This window comes from Excalfactoria chinensis, chromosome 3 (genome assembly GCF_039878825.1).
Source record: "Excalfactoria chinensis isolate bCotChi1 chromosome 3, bCotChi1.hap2, whole genome shotgun sequence".
Lineage (NCBI taxonomy): Eukaryota > Metazoa > Chordata > Aves > Galliformes > Phasianidae > Excalfactoria > Excalfactoria chinensis.
This window is the reverse complement of record NC_092827.1, coordinates 72218142-72232269: the sequence shown is the minus strand read 5'-3', so window position 1 is coordinate 72232269 and position 14128 is coordinate 72218142. Positions and strand designations below refer to the sequence as shown.

Genomic DNA, 14128 nt, shown 5'->3' with positions numbered 1-14128 from the left:
TCTCAGTTCATATAATTTATTGCAGTTAGCACACAGTTTAAAAATTCACCAACACACCAATAGTACAAAACTAAACAGCATTATAAGTTATTCCCACCCCCCCCAGCCTCCCCCCCCATCCCTCAGGAAAATAAAACGTACTATGATTGTCAAAGCTAGATGTCAGTCTAAGTTTTAGAACAAAAGAAGAATGTGAAACTAATAAAAGGAAAAAAAGCAATCACTCACAAGGACCACAAAAAAATCCAAGAGAAAGTCCGTTGTTTGTTGGTTTTGTTTTTTTTTTTTTTCCTCAGACGCTGATTGTCTCCTCTAAATTAATAAAAGAATGTATTTTTAAACCTAGAAACTATTCAAGTAACTAAAGATAACGCTCCAAGGCCATTTTCACAGCTTTTTTTTTTTTGTTGTTTTGTTTTGTTTTAAATGCCATTACAGCCAAATTAACACACATTTGACCAAATATTTCCAAAACAGTCCAGCAATACACAATGGAGTTTTCCATTCAGTATCTTAAGCACAAAAATAGGCTATGTTTACAGTAGTTAAGGCGATCAAATTTTAAACAAAAGCAGAAAAAAAAAGGAAAAACAGCAAACGTTTTCCATGCTACTCCCATAGACCTTATTTGTAAGTGCAAGACAGGAAAACAAACACTGTGCAAAATGCTTTTGACCTGCGTGTTGGTCATTAAAACCACACGTCAGGCTGCAGTCTCTGCTGCTTGGATACACAGAGCCCTCTACCCTCCCCCGCCCCCCCCCCCCCCCTCCCCCGTCAATCAGGGCTTTCCAGTCCTTTCAGCCCGGGGCTTTTTCAGTCCACAGACCCTTTTCAAGGGGGGAAAAAGAATGACCTATTGTGGATGTGTACAGCAGGAATCCTAAAAATGCTCATCTGGGTAAATGTATGCACCTAAAGTTGGAGCTGGCGTGGGGTTTGTGCAATTAGAAGGTTTTCTTTTAATGAATGCACACTGCACATGCAAATCTTTAAGCCTGTTTGTAAACATTCATATTTTCCTTGTTACGTAGCTAAATTGTCGACTCGTAGCTTAAGTTTTTCTCAACTGAAAGACAGTGGGAAGGAAAATTTAAATTATATAAAATAAAAACAGTGCATTTACGTTCTTCATAACACCGGCGCTTTCAACGGTGCTTTTTCCTAAGGAAATTAAATAATTTTAAACTCACTCATTAAAGTTATACAATGCAAACAAAGACAAAAATATACTGAAACTCATGCATTTCTGTAGCGTTAATATTTACTTTTCAAGACTCAACTAAGAGCATCAACACAACCTGCCAAGTTCTTTGATACCTCCCCCCGGCCCATGTAATCAATTACAGTATACAATAACAGTAATTCACATTTTTTAAACACACAGTTCATCACTGCTGAAGCTGCAATATCCTTTTTCATCCCAAGCAAACCTTCACATAAGACAGAGTCCCAGTGATCCCAGTGTACTCTCAGGGTTTTTGTTTTGTGGTTTTTGTTGTTGGTTGGTTTTTTTTTTTTTTTTGCTTTTTTTTTTGTTGGTTTTTTTTTTGTTTTGTTGATTTTTTTTGTTGGTTTTTTTTTTTGTGTTTTTATTTTATTTTTATTTTTTTCCAGTGGGAACTGTCAGAAATCCAGAAGTTGCCATAATAAGTTTTAAGTCAACCACTTGTTTAAAAATAGATAATCCAGCATTTCAGAAATTTTCCATTTGGGTCTAAAAGCATTCAGGTTTCCAACAGCTAGAAAGGACTCATGCAATTAGAAAATAAAAAAGAAACCGTAAAGGAACTGATACAATTGGGGAAAGGATTTCTACATTCATATTTTGAAAGGAAAATTATCTAGAGCTCAGAATAACGCAGCGTTTTGGGGAGAACAAAGCCATGTCAACGTTTTCAAATTGGAGATTCTTTAAAATTAAAGTATCCGCTGGCTTCTAGTCCAAAAAAGGGGGGGAAAAAAAATACGCTCCGATGCTTATTACTTCACCACGTTACCTCTAAAGTTCCGTTTTATCAGAGTGCTAAATTAGTGAAATATTCATGCTGCCTTAAAGTGCAAAAACAAGCTAATAGCCAAACTTTCAGTTCAAGGAAACAAGATTGCTTTTAGACTGTACCACAACTATATAGATTTATATATATATTATTTATATATATAAAAATTTTATTTCCAAAGTTCTTGTGAGCTATCTTCTAAGGTCCAGTCTCTGACAGTAGGTAAGCTCAGTGCTTCGCTTTTGACAGACAATGAGTTCACCAACTCACAGTGAAACTTCCGAATGTGTCTGTAAAGGTCTCCGGACTGCGTGAACCTGCGCTCACACCACTTACAAGCGTGTGGCTTCTCCCGCGTGTGAACCACTGCGTGGCGGCTCAGGTTGTGGGAGTACTGGAAGCTCTTCCCACACTGGGTGCAAGTGTAGGGCTTTTCACCTGAATGAGTCCTCTCATGACGTTTCAAGGTGTACATGCAAGAAAAAGTCTTACCACACAGTGAGCAGGTGGGGACATTGACATCGGTAGCAGGCTTGCTGCGGATCCCGTCCTGCTCTCGAAAGTGCGTGCTTAAATGGATCTGCAGAATGTGGGGACTGGGAAAGACTTTGTTGCACAGAGGACACATAAAAATTTGGCCAGCGGGGCTAAGTATGTTTGACACGTAAGGGAGCAAGCTGCTGTCCATGTTTCCTTCCACCTGGACTCGTTCGTTCTCTGGAGTTATCATTTCGTCATCACTTGCCTTGTCCTCTCTATCTAGCTCCCTCAAGACTGAATCTTCCCTCATCGGAGCCAGATGGGCCGGCTCGTACGGTACCCTGTTATTAGTGCTCACACTTTCTTTCACAGTGCTATGTTCCATATCATAGTCATTAGTGCCAACATCACTCTCATCACAGGAAGCCTCTTTCTCCACCTTCACCTGAACCAGGCTGCTTCTAAGCATGTCCTGCGAAGAGAAATAAGAACTGTTCAAATTTTCAACTCCTGAAAGGCTGGACTTGACAGACAGGTCCAGCACGCAGTCAACATCTGCTGAATCCCTCACGGAGGTGACAGACCTCTGGGACAAAGACTCTGTTGAACTGCAGGGGCTGGCTACTGTTTTTCCAGCTGCTGTTGCGTGTGTCTCTGCCTCTCCGCCAGTCTGGGGAATGCCTGCTGAGTCTGAGGGCAATCTCATCCACATGTTCCCAGGCTCGGCCGCCAAGTCTCTTTTGCTAGGCAGGATGTTCAATTTTTCATCTTCTCCTTCGTCTTCATCGCTGGGCAAGTCTCCTGGCATGTGGCTGCTGCCGTCGGAGAGGCTTTCCACTTTGTCTGAACAACTTGAAGCATCTTCCTCCTTTTTTGTACTGTCTGCCTCCGTGGTTGCTTTCTCTTTCAGCTTCTTTTTGCAGACTTTGACAATGTCGTACATGTGGAGATAACTGGCAGCTGCTAGCACGTCTTCAATGGGCAAGTCTTTGAACTGGAGTTTTCCTTCGTACATGAATTCAAGCAGGAGAGCGAAAGCTGGGGCTGTAACAATGTCGCTGTTCAGATGAACAATGTCTCTTTTGTCCAGCTGGTCCTTGTAAAAGAGGTGGAAATACATGCTGCATGAAGCCAGAACAGCTCTGTGCGCTCGGAACTGGGCATCTCCTACCAGAACAGTGCAATCACAAAGAAAACCCTGATGTCTCTGCTCGCTCAGACACTGTAGCAAATGTCTACTGTGGTCAGGAAACTCCATGCTGTCTTCATAACCTATAAAGTAATAAGATTTTTCAAAATTACACGCGGATTCAGAACAACAGAACTTATGAGCCCAAGTTATTCCACTCTGAAAGCCCAGCGTTTCTACTGCCAGACACCGCCACTATATGAGGATTATTTAACGCGTGCACACAATGGCCTCTCTTTCCCCAATCAACCACTGAAGTTCTGCTTTCCCCTCGCCCCTAAGTAAGCCATTCTAATAAGCGCTTAGCTACATTTCTACCACCACTGTTCACAAAATCTGTTCAACAGTTATTTTCTTCTTTCTCAAGGACCTTCCTCCAGATTGCGCCCCTAGCAGGGCTGGAAAAAAAAATAAAAAAAAATAGTATTTTCTTGTTTAAACACTAAGTTTGAGAGATCGCAGAGGGAAGAGATAATAGTAAAAATAATAATAATAATAAAACAAAACAGATGATCGACATCCTTTTAAAAGCTAACCTGTAATAACAGAAGAGTTTTGTGTATGAAGAAATGTTAACTGCCCAAACCTGAAGGTCTAGCATTCATAAAGAATAGGAACTGACAGGGGTAAAGAATTTTTACTTGAGAGGAAAACCAAGCTTTTTTAGAAGCCTGCACTGCTTTCTCCTCCTGGTAGGTACAGTTTCAGGTTTGGAACCTTCTCCACACTGTACAAGAGAAAACAAGACGCTTTTTTGCTAAGGTGCAGAATTTGCAAAAGGAAAAAAAAACTTGTCAGCTAAAATGCCATTGAGCACCGCTTCCCATGTGCAGAAGGACAGAAATTTCCCTCCCCTCCCACACCAGAGTTTGCAGTACCAAACTTAAAAAAAAAAAAAAAAAAAAAAAAAAAAGCCATTCAACGTGAGAGTGTGTGCAAATTTAAAATGAGTATCCTGAGTGCTGTGCTTACCCATCTCTTTTTTCTATTCACCCTCTCTGATGATAACCAAAAAACACAATAACAACAAAAAAAAGAACACAAAAAAACCCAACCAACTAAACTTCAGAGAAGTAGAGAAGTCAGAATTCAAACAGAAAGTAAAATCTCCTAAAACCCCTGTCTCAACCTCTTCTTCTGTGACTGCTGGCAAAGCTCTTCCAAACCATCCAAACAGACTGTGGTTCTCTGGGCTGGCAGATATTGCTGAAAAATGCCCATCCCCGGCAAAGCGAGATGTGCTGAAACTCACAGCACAACCCTGGCTATATTCTGTAAAATACCACCGCTAGAGTAAAGCACGAAGATTTACAATACAATCACTTTAAGTGCCCCACAGCCAACATCAATCCTAATCCTTAAGAGGGCTAAAAATAAAGATTGGAGGGCAGCTCACAAGGTAGCTGTGATCAAATTAGGAGGCTGAAAGGACAGAGAGGGACGAAGAAGGAAGCTTATAAACATCTGATCCAGCTGACTGTGGCCATATGGCAGCTGCTGCCCAGATAAAGAGATTAAGAATAGAGGAGTGCGATTACAGCTGTCTGGCCAATTCAGGCAGCTCAAATCTACAAGTTCTAAATTAGTCGCAAATACAAAAACTCCTTCAAATAATTATTGTTATGCAGGAATAAAAGATTGCAAATGCTACAGGCGAGAAAGAAAAGACGAAACCAGTCAGGCTATTCTCCCAGGTACAAAAGTTTCTAAACACATAAGTGATTTCTATCTTTCAAAAGCACTCCAGCTGTATGCTCCCACAGTTCCGGGCTGCTGGCTATTTAACCACCAAGCGCAGTGAGAGCCTTCACAACAAACACGGTTCAGCCAGAACGGTTCTTTTAAAAAGCACGCTCGTGTCTATTTCACCAAAAATCTCCATCAAGTCAACCTAAAGATGCAGCACAAAAGCATAAAGCAGGGCTCCCGTTTGCTTGCCTCCGAATGGATTTCGGTTTTGGTCTCAGAAATTGAGAACAAAGTTGCTCTCATCACATCCTAAAGCCAGAAATTTTCTCCTCACGATACGCATTAAAGTTAATTCTATCCATGTGCATCAAACCGATACTCTCAAACTGCAGCCCCAGCCTTTTTGACCAAGTCCACTTATCTGCTTAATACTCAATTTCATATATTACCTCCAAACTTGGTTAGAAAAGTAATGTGATTTTTCCTGAAATTCAATAAACAACACACCAAAACAGAAAGATGCTGTATCTAATCTATTGCTACTCCTACCTTTAGTACACATAAACCTGATTAAGTCCTTTCCTCTGAGTCTCGCTGGCTCCAGGTCTGTTAGATCGGTGGAAAAAAAGCAGACTGGGAGAGACAGATGCAAAGTGGAGATGATGTTAGAGAGGAATGAGATACCTTCTCCACACACAGATCTGCACACACTAACTCCCTGTCTGTGTGTTAGAATAAAAGGCTGAGGGATGGCAGGCTGTCAGCTGCTCTGACATCATGTTCAGATGGAAATGCTACCTCCAGCTGTGCTCCTTTTAATGCCATATGCTACTCCTCTACACTCCTGCCACCAGCTTTTTCTTAGGAGAACTTTTCTCTTCTGTTAGTATAAACAAAATACTTCAAAGTCTCTTTTTTTTTTTCTTTTTTTTTTTTTTTTCAAACTTTCGAACAGGGGGGAAGAAAAAAAAAATAAAATAAAAAAGAAGAAAATCCTCAACATATGGGGCTCCGCCGCGCTCGCGGCACATCGACACTTCTGCCTCAACTTAGAGGGCTGCTCCGCCCGCCGACAGCGCGCAGAGCCCCGGCTCGCCAACCCCGCACCGCTCGGCTCCGCGGAACCGCCGCTCCGCGCTCCCGGCCCCGGCCCGTGCCCGCGCCGCCGCCTCCCCTCCCGGGACGCGCCCCGAGCCGCCGGCCCCGGCCCTCCCCGCAACTTCCCGGGGCCGCGGGCGCGACCCCTCGGGCCCGGCCCCGCATCCCGGTCGGGCGGCGGCAACTTTTGGCCGCGAGCGCCGCCGCCCCCCCGCGGCGCGGGGCCCGACCCGCCGGCGGCCCCGCGGGCAGGAAGCGGCCGCCCGGCGCGCAGGAAAGCCGCCCCCGGGCCGCCGCGGCAACAAAAGGAAAAGTGACCGGCAGCGCCGCCGGCCCCGCCGCCCCCGGGCCCCGCCCGCCCCGGCCCGGCGCCGCGCGGGGACGAGAGCGGGACTCACACTCGCGGCGGCCCGAAGTCCCCGCGCCGCCGCCGCCGCCGCCTCCCGTGGGCCGCTCCGCTCCGCTCCGCGCCGCGCCCCCGCCCGCGGGCCGCCGCCCCCCGAGCCCCCCCCCCCTCCCCCTGCCGTCAGCTGAGGAGCGAGCGGGGCAGCCGGCGGCGCTCAGCGGGCCCCGCGCTCAGCGGCTCCCCATGGCACCGACGGCCGGAGGCGGCGCGGAGCCCGGGGCCGGCCGCGGGGGAGGGGCGGGGGGCGGGCGGGGGCCGGGCGCACGCAGCTCGGGCGCGCGGCGGCGGCGGCACAGCCGGGCCCGGCTGCGGCAGACAGATGTTCCCCTCCTCCCGCCCCGCTCCCCACTTCGGACTCCGCTCCCTGACTGACAGCGCGGCCCGCCCGCGCCGCCGCCGCCGCCAACCGGCGCGGCGCCCCGCCGCTGAGTGACGGGCGGTGCCGGGCGCTGAGTGGAGGAGGGAGGCCCGGGAAGGCCGACGGCTCCGCCAATCGAAGCGCGCGGCGAGGCGAGGGGGCGTGATCCGGCGGGGAGCAGAGGCGGAAGGGGGCGGGGCCTCGCCGGGCCCGGCGAGGGGGCGGGGCCTCGCGTGAGGCGAGCGCCGAGGGGGCGGTGCTGTCGAGGGGGCGCGGCGCTCGCGGGAGGGCGTGCGAGGGTCGTGGCCTCGTGTGGGCTGCCGGGCGAGAGGGGAAACGGGGCTGCGGGGGACGGTGGAGGGGCGGTGTGTGCCCCGTGCCTAGGGCGAGCCGGGCCGAGCCGAGCCGAGCCGAGCCGAGCCGAGGGCGCTTGTCCCGCGTTGCCAGCCGTGAGGCAGTTTGCCTCGGGTTTGCGCTGCTCCGTGCCTCTGGCCGGGACACCTGTGCTGGGCTGGGGGCGTACACTTCAAAATGGCGGCTCTGGGGGTGAAGGCGGCAGCTGGCCGCATGGCCTCTGCGTCTCCGAGGGCTGCCCTCATCCGAACAGCCTTCGCGCTGTCAGTGCCAGCCTGGTGTGCACAGCTGAGCAGGGCCCTTAGAAGGAGGCTCCTGGAGTCCCCCAAAAGCTATTCGTGATGAAGAGTGTGGTGGTTGTGCACTTGCTCACCTCCAGCAAAGGATTACCCTGGAGACTTGTTCACCTCCATTAAAAGATCACTGGCGACTCGGCTGCTCTATGTCTGAGTGTAACTTCAGTGCCTCCTCTTAAGGCAGCATTGCCTTCATTGAGGCTGTGCTGGGGTGCCCTGAGCTAGAGGTGGGCAGTAGTTCCACAGAGCTCACCATGCTGTGTGAGGGCTGGGGGCAGTGGCTCTGGGGTAGGAGAGGACAGTAGAGGCCAGGTTCCAACAGCAGAGGCCTTCCTTAGGAATAGATCCACCTAAGGGGGTGGTGTTTCCCCACCTGCCCTGCTGCTTAAGATATGCAGTGAGTGTGGGCAAGGTTTTTGAAGGAATTAAGGATCACCGGCAGAGACAGCTAAAAGAAAAGAGGGCTATGTGTTGATGTCCAAAATTGACTTAGTGGGTACAAAAACGGAAGGCATGTATGTCATCTCTTTCAATACGAAACTACTATAAAGAAGTACACTGAATTCTAGCTGTGCTTAATTCATTTGACAGCACTGCTATGTATATCACACAGCAGCCAGCATCCGCATGTCCATATGCTTCAAGTATAACATATTAAAAAACCCACCAAACCTGCCAGTACAAAAGAAGATGCTTTTCTCTCTGTATTTTGGGAAACTAACCTCCAGTGCAGTCCTGGTGTGGGTGTTTAAAGTTATTATCTCAGGATGTTTCAGTTCATCTTGGGTGGTGGTACAATTCCGTGTATGAGATAGAGGGTTCTCTGCTGTTTTTTTCTGTTGATAACATGTTCCATATTAAATTATACTTCAAGCTCAGAGAGGTTTTGTCCTTGTGTTCAAGACACAGCAGTAAGATGCTGACTCCTCATGTTTCCCCGATCACCTCCCGGTGCTAATAATCACATCATCTGGGACAGATCAGCACTCCGTTCCCTGCTGCCTGCTGTTCCGTGTGCATAGAATCATAGAATCATAGAATTACTCAGGTTGGAAAAGACCTCAAAGATCATCAAGTCCAACCACAGCCTAACCATAGTACCCTAACTAACAACTCTCTGCTAAATCATATCTTTCCTACAACTGCAAAGCTGCTTTTTCTTTAAACTGGAAAAACAAAAACAAAAACAAAACAAAAAAAACCAAAGAACAAACAAACAAACAAACAAACAAATTTTTGTAGGTATTGTATTGAGAAATACCGTTGAAAATAGTTGTGAAGTTTTTAAAATGTAAAACATACCAATAACGTATGCAGTTATATATATTGGAACTGCCAGTGAATGTGCCTGACATGATTGCATTCGCTGTGCTGTCCTAGATCTGTAAACTGCATCCTGCCTCTTCCTTCCTCGTGTGAGCGGTATCACCAACTGTTCGGGGTCTGCTGCTGAGACCTTGTCTCATCTACACTTACTTATCCAAGCGCCGCCTTTTGAAGGAAGCAGTTTAGTCATTCTCACGATACAAAACTCTGGGAAGAATGAGGTGTGAGGAATGTGAAAAAATTCACGTGAGAGGATTTTTTGGCTAAGGTTGACATTTAGCAAATGGACTTTCTCACCTCTTACGGACTTTTACGTCACCTGAAATTCAAAAATAATTTTAAAATAAAATTTCATGGGACGTGACTGTTCATACTTTTAGTTCGCTTGTTCTTATCTCCTCATACACGTGAACTCATCATTCTATGATTTAAGGCATACCAAGAAGAATATTTGCAGTGCTGACTGCCAATTGCATTCAGTTGTATTCTCTTTTCCTTTCTATCTCTTGATATTACAGCCGTGGGCAAATCTCTTTGATCATTTACCCTCTTCAGACCAGTCCACCTTCTGGACTATGGGCTCTTTCTTACCACTGTTATATTCAAGTGAGTGATTTGCAATTACGACTCACGGAACTACGTAATAAAACGATTTTTACTATATCTAAATAAGCGATGAAAAGAAACAGAATATAAGTGAGTGTAGGTAACACTTCAGGATTAAAAATCTTTTTGGCAGTGAGTCAATCTTCATTCATTTAAACGTGGAACCGTTGACATTTCTCTGTGATTTTATTTTATTTTATTTTTTGTATGAAAGGAGCTCTAATTTTAAAGAGTACTTAGAGAGGTTTAAAGGCTTAGTGTTATTTTAAATATGGAAATAAGATGATAGAAGAGGGAGTTAAGAAAAAATCCTATACTGGGAAAACTCTTAAATACCCTGCAGTCCAGATGATGCTCTATTAGAAAGAAATAATATAGAATGGGCGTTCCATTGGAAAGGATTGTGAAGCCCTGTTGTAAAGGGATATAAACATCTGGCAATACACCTGGTCTCTACACACATTTATAAATCACCTCAAGCATCCCGAGGAACCGTAGAGAACACACAAGAAAATTGAACTAGGAGCATTTGTAAGCCAAAGAAAATAAAAACAGTCTCAATTTAGTGCGGAAAGAAATGAGTCTCATTTACTGCTTAAACACAGTTTGAAAAGACATGATGCAACTCTGCACTTCTCACACCTTTGCACCTGCTGACTTTCATTTATATCCTCCAGGCAACAAGCAAGCCTGAAGGCCTTTGGCTCGTGACCAATGCTGACGTGGCAGTGTGGTGCTACTGGAGCACCGGCAGCTCTGGTGGATCCTTTCCACCTCTGATCTTTTAGGCACGTTGAAGTTTCCTGGTATTTTTTCCAAACAGTTTGTGTGGTGAATCTCTCAGTGCTGTTTGTTGCCGCTCAAGACTGATTGCTGTGTAGCTATATGTATCGCAGAGGCCAGCTTTGCCTACAAACCTTGTTTTGTTGTTTATTTTTCAGTTGCATTCATTTCTGTAGCTTGAATAGTACTACGTGCTCTTGGAAACCCTTTTTTATGGGTGGTCCAGAAGAGGAGTGTGAGCTGAAAAAGATCAGAGGTGCCTGCAAGATATTAAGGTCCAGAGCCATAGATATAAGTGTTAATGCAATGCAGTTACATGGTGCAACCACCTTCACAATCAGCTCTTAACGCTTCTTTCTTATACCTGCTGTAATATAATGTTATGTGTTTCTTGTAAAGCAGTGCTGTGCTAATTAACGTACATGCCACCCATTTTGTTCTCCATCAACAAAACAAATCAACAGTGAAAGCCGCTAATCTTAGCCAGACGTTTTGGTCCTAGACATAGGACCAGATACCATCACTCACACGCATTGCTGCTCTTTTGATTGATAGGGTGATGGGAAGTTGGGGCTCCCTTGATAAATTAAAATTCTCTCACAGTTTTTTGACTAACAGGACTGGAGGTCCAGCAGAAAATATCCCAGGGCTGTGTATCCCGGGTATACAATAAGAACTCAACCTTGTTTATTTATTTGTTTAGAATTGTACTGAATCTTAATTATTGGTGGTCAGATTTTCAGAAAAAGAGTAAATGTTAAATGGTTTCTGGATCTGTCATCATGCTCAAGGTTCAGCTGATATCACAATGGAACTGAGTTTTCTCTCCGGAGAGACAGGTCTGGAGGAATGCCAACATAATATAATACAGCTTCTGCATGCATTCATGCACTGACTGAATGTACATCTTACTGTGCCAGAGTCTGCCTGGATCAGTAATTGTTATGAGCTATAACTATGCTGGATAAGCCACTGGGATGTCCTCAGCTAAGAGCTTTGCTTAGCACTTGGGCCAAAACTCTCTCCTTTCAAAGTCCATCATGTAAAGGAGAAGGAGCACCCTTCACTGAAGGAGCACTGGTGGCGACCAGCAATTTGAGGACAAGCACTGCTGATGTGCTTTCTTCAGGTCCATCTGCCCTTTTCAGGAGCACAGATTCATCTAATTTTCAGCTACAGCTTCTTCGTATAGGGAAAATTACTCAGATCAGTGACTTCTTTGTTATGTCCCAAAACAATGTCAAGGCTCTGTGTAAAAGTGTGATCACACAGAATGGAACTGGCCTTGTGGGTGGAGACTTGACCTGGAATTCTGTTGAATTTTTTTTGCTGAGTACTAATAAGATGTGTATGATCACTAGAACGAGAATTGAAGTGTTCTGTCTCAAAAGATGTCTTGCTTTGGATACAGATGAATTGGCTTCATATTTCTAGTATAGAACACCTGGCTGCTCACACCTGGAGCTCTGGCCAACTGTGGAATGTATTTGTGGCCCAGGACAGACTTGCTTCACCTGCCACCACATGTCTTGTTCACAAAAACACAGAAGTTATTTACCCAAACACAAATGCTAGACCTAGAGGTCAGCAGTCCCTGGAGAAGTTCAGGAACTGTATGGATGTGGCACTGAGTGACATGCTTGGTAGACATGGTAGGGATGGGTTGGTGGTTGGACTAGATGATCTTAGTGGTCTTTTCCAACCTTAATGATTCTATGATTTTATGAAAGGACAAGAAACAGAAGGCGTAGCAAACAAAAAGAATCCTGGGCTTTGCTGCCTCAGGCCCCTAAAGTGGCAAAGAATTTATTGGGTGAACCTGCTCAGAGGATATCTTCCTTCCGTAAAGTCTTTTTCTGTTCCTATAAAGATTGCATTGATGTGGCTGTGCATTGTAATTGGAGAAATTACTGGAAAGGTTGGAAGCGTAAAGTCTTGCTAACTAGTGCAGTGTCTGAACAGAAACTCGTGTAGAATTGCATCATCTGAAAGTTAGGAAAACTCCGACTTAGTTTTGCAAAACTATTGGCTTAATTTTTCCTCTCTTTATGTTCTCTGTGGGTGTACACATCTGTGTGCATTTAGGGGGGTGTCCCCTCTACAAGTGCATGCTGCAGAAACAAAATAAATCATAGTTTCTATACCGTTATTTCACTATATTTAAAGCAGACCTGGAAAATACAATATTTAACCGAAACCCAATTAAATTGTCTTATGCTTTTTCTGTAATTTCTTTCCTATCATTACAGATTACAAAGACATTTATGCCTAAACAGAAGCTGTCTTCTTCCAATCAGCCTGCTCTTTCTGCTCAGTTCATTCACTAAATCATTTAATCACCCAAGGCCATATGTTACCATCTTGTGTAAAACGGGTGGAAGGGAAAAAAAAATATATGCAAAAATCTCTGCACAAGTGTGGGTGTCAGAATCCAGCATAGCTCCCACTAGGAAGCACAAAATACATATAAAATGTTATCACCAGTGAGTGCGAGTACGAAAATAAACCGAGACAGACAAAAGAAAGAATCAAGACAGTAAAGGTGAAGGGGACAATCTTGGAAGCTCAGTTCTGTGCAGAGAAGTGATGGACAATGTTATGTATGCGTCCATGTGCTTATCGGCTCAATATTCTGTCTGTAATACAGTTGTTGTGCTCTGCTGTAATTAGCTTGAGAGCACATTAGCTCATGCTTACTGTATGTTCCCACTTTTTAAAACTGCGTGAATAAGATCCTTCCCCTTGCTTGATTCCTTCTTTTTTTGTCTTCCTCCTTACCAGGAGTGCCACATAGGAAAGTGCTGGTACTCTTTTTGTCCCAGTATATGGAGTCCTGTGCTTTTACCGCTCGGTTTCAGCTACTTTGCTCTGTCATTACTTCACATGGCTCTCAATCTTGGCACATTTGCTGGGTGGCAGACCCCAAGGAAAACTCGTGGCTCAAAGTAAGTCAAGGGATATTTGCTTCAGCAGGGAACAGAGAGACTTGAGAGAAGTTAGAGGTGGAAAATCTGTTGTTTTTACAAGAAGAGGACTAGTGTCCAGTGTTATGAAGGGATCTCTGATCCATCCTATGTTTGTACATCCAGAAACCCATTGTGTGCTGTCTTGTTGCAGTGAGGAGGACAGCTCTCGCTCCAATGGAGGGCAGCTCTCCCAAGCTGCCAAGCAGCCGCTGCATTTCTCCTCTCCAAAGACAGGGGCATAACAACACAGACTACAAAAAAAAACAACAAAACAACAACCACAAACAACAAAAAAAACAACCCTCTCTAAAACTGCACATGCCACTTTATCCTAAGACTATGAAAGCATAAAAGATTATATTTTCATTTGCATGGTTTGCTGGTTTTTATTTGGCAGCTACAATAACAACAGGCTACACTGAGCCCATAAAACAAAGTGAGAACAGCAGCTCATTTTTGTGGCAGAATGTAATGGCTATGGCTAAAGGGCTTGCATAATTCATCTTAAACCCTTATGCCTGTATTTATTGATGTTTAAATGAAAATTAAACTCTTAGAGCCATAAGGAGGCTTCTGG

The 14128-nt window shown here is 45.2% G+C and overlaps 1 protein-coding gene across 3 annotated transcripts; it reads right to left on the bottom strand.

The window, feature by feature from the left end:
- Positions 1-380: 380 nt before the first annotated feature.
- ZBTB18 (zinc finger and BTB domain containing 18) lies at positions 381-6979 on the bottom strand. 3 transcript variants are annotated; one of them, XM_072332894.1, is made up of 3 exons: positions 5908-6474; positions 3065-3752; positions 2787-2952 (listed from the first exon to the last, which is right to left on the bottom strand). In XM_072332894.1, the coding sequence occupies exons 1-3, from the start codon at positions 5918-5920 to the stop codon at positions 2922-2924; spliced, it is 732 nt and encodes a 243-aa protein (XP_072188995.1). In that variant the 5' UTR covers positions 5921-6474; the 3' UTR covers positions 2787-2921. The 3 variants fall into 3 exon arrangements, with proteins under 3 accessions (XP_072188994.1, XP_072188993.1, XP_072188995.1); XM_072332893.1 differs by lacking the exon at positions 5908-6474 and adding an exon at positions 6855-6979 and having other exon boundaries at positions 381-3752; XM_072332892.1 differs by having other exon boundaries at positions 381-3752; positions 5908-6459.
- Between the last annotated feature and the right edge of the window lie 7149 nt (positions 6980-14128).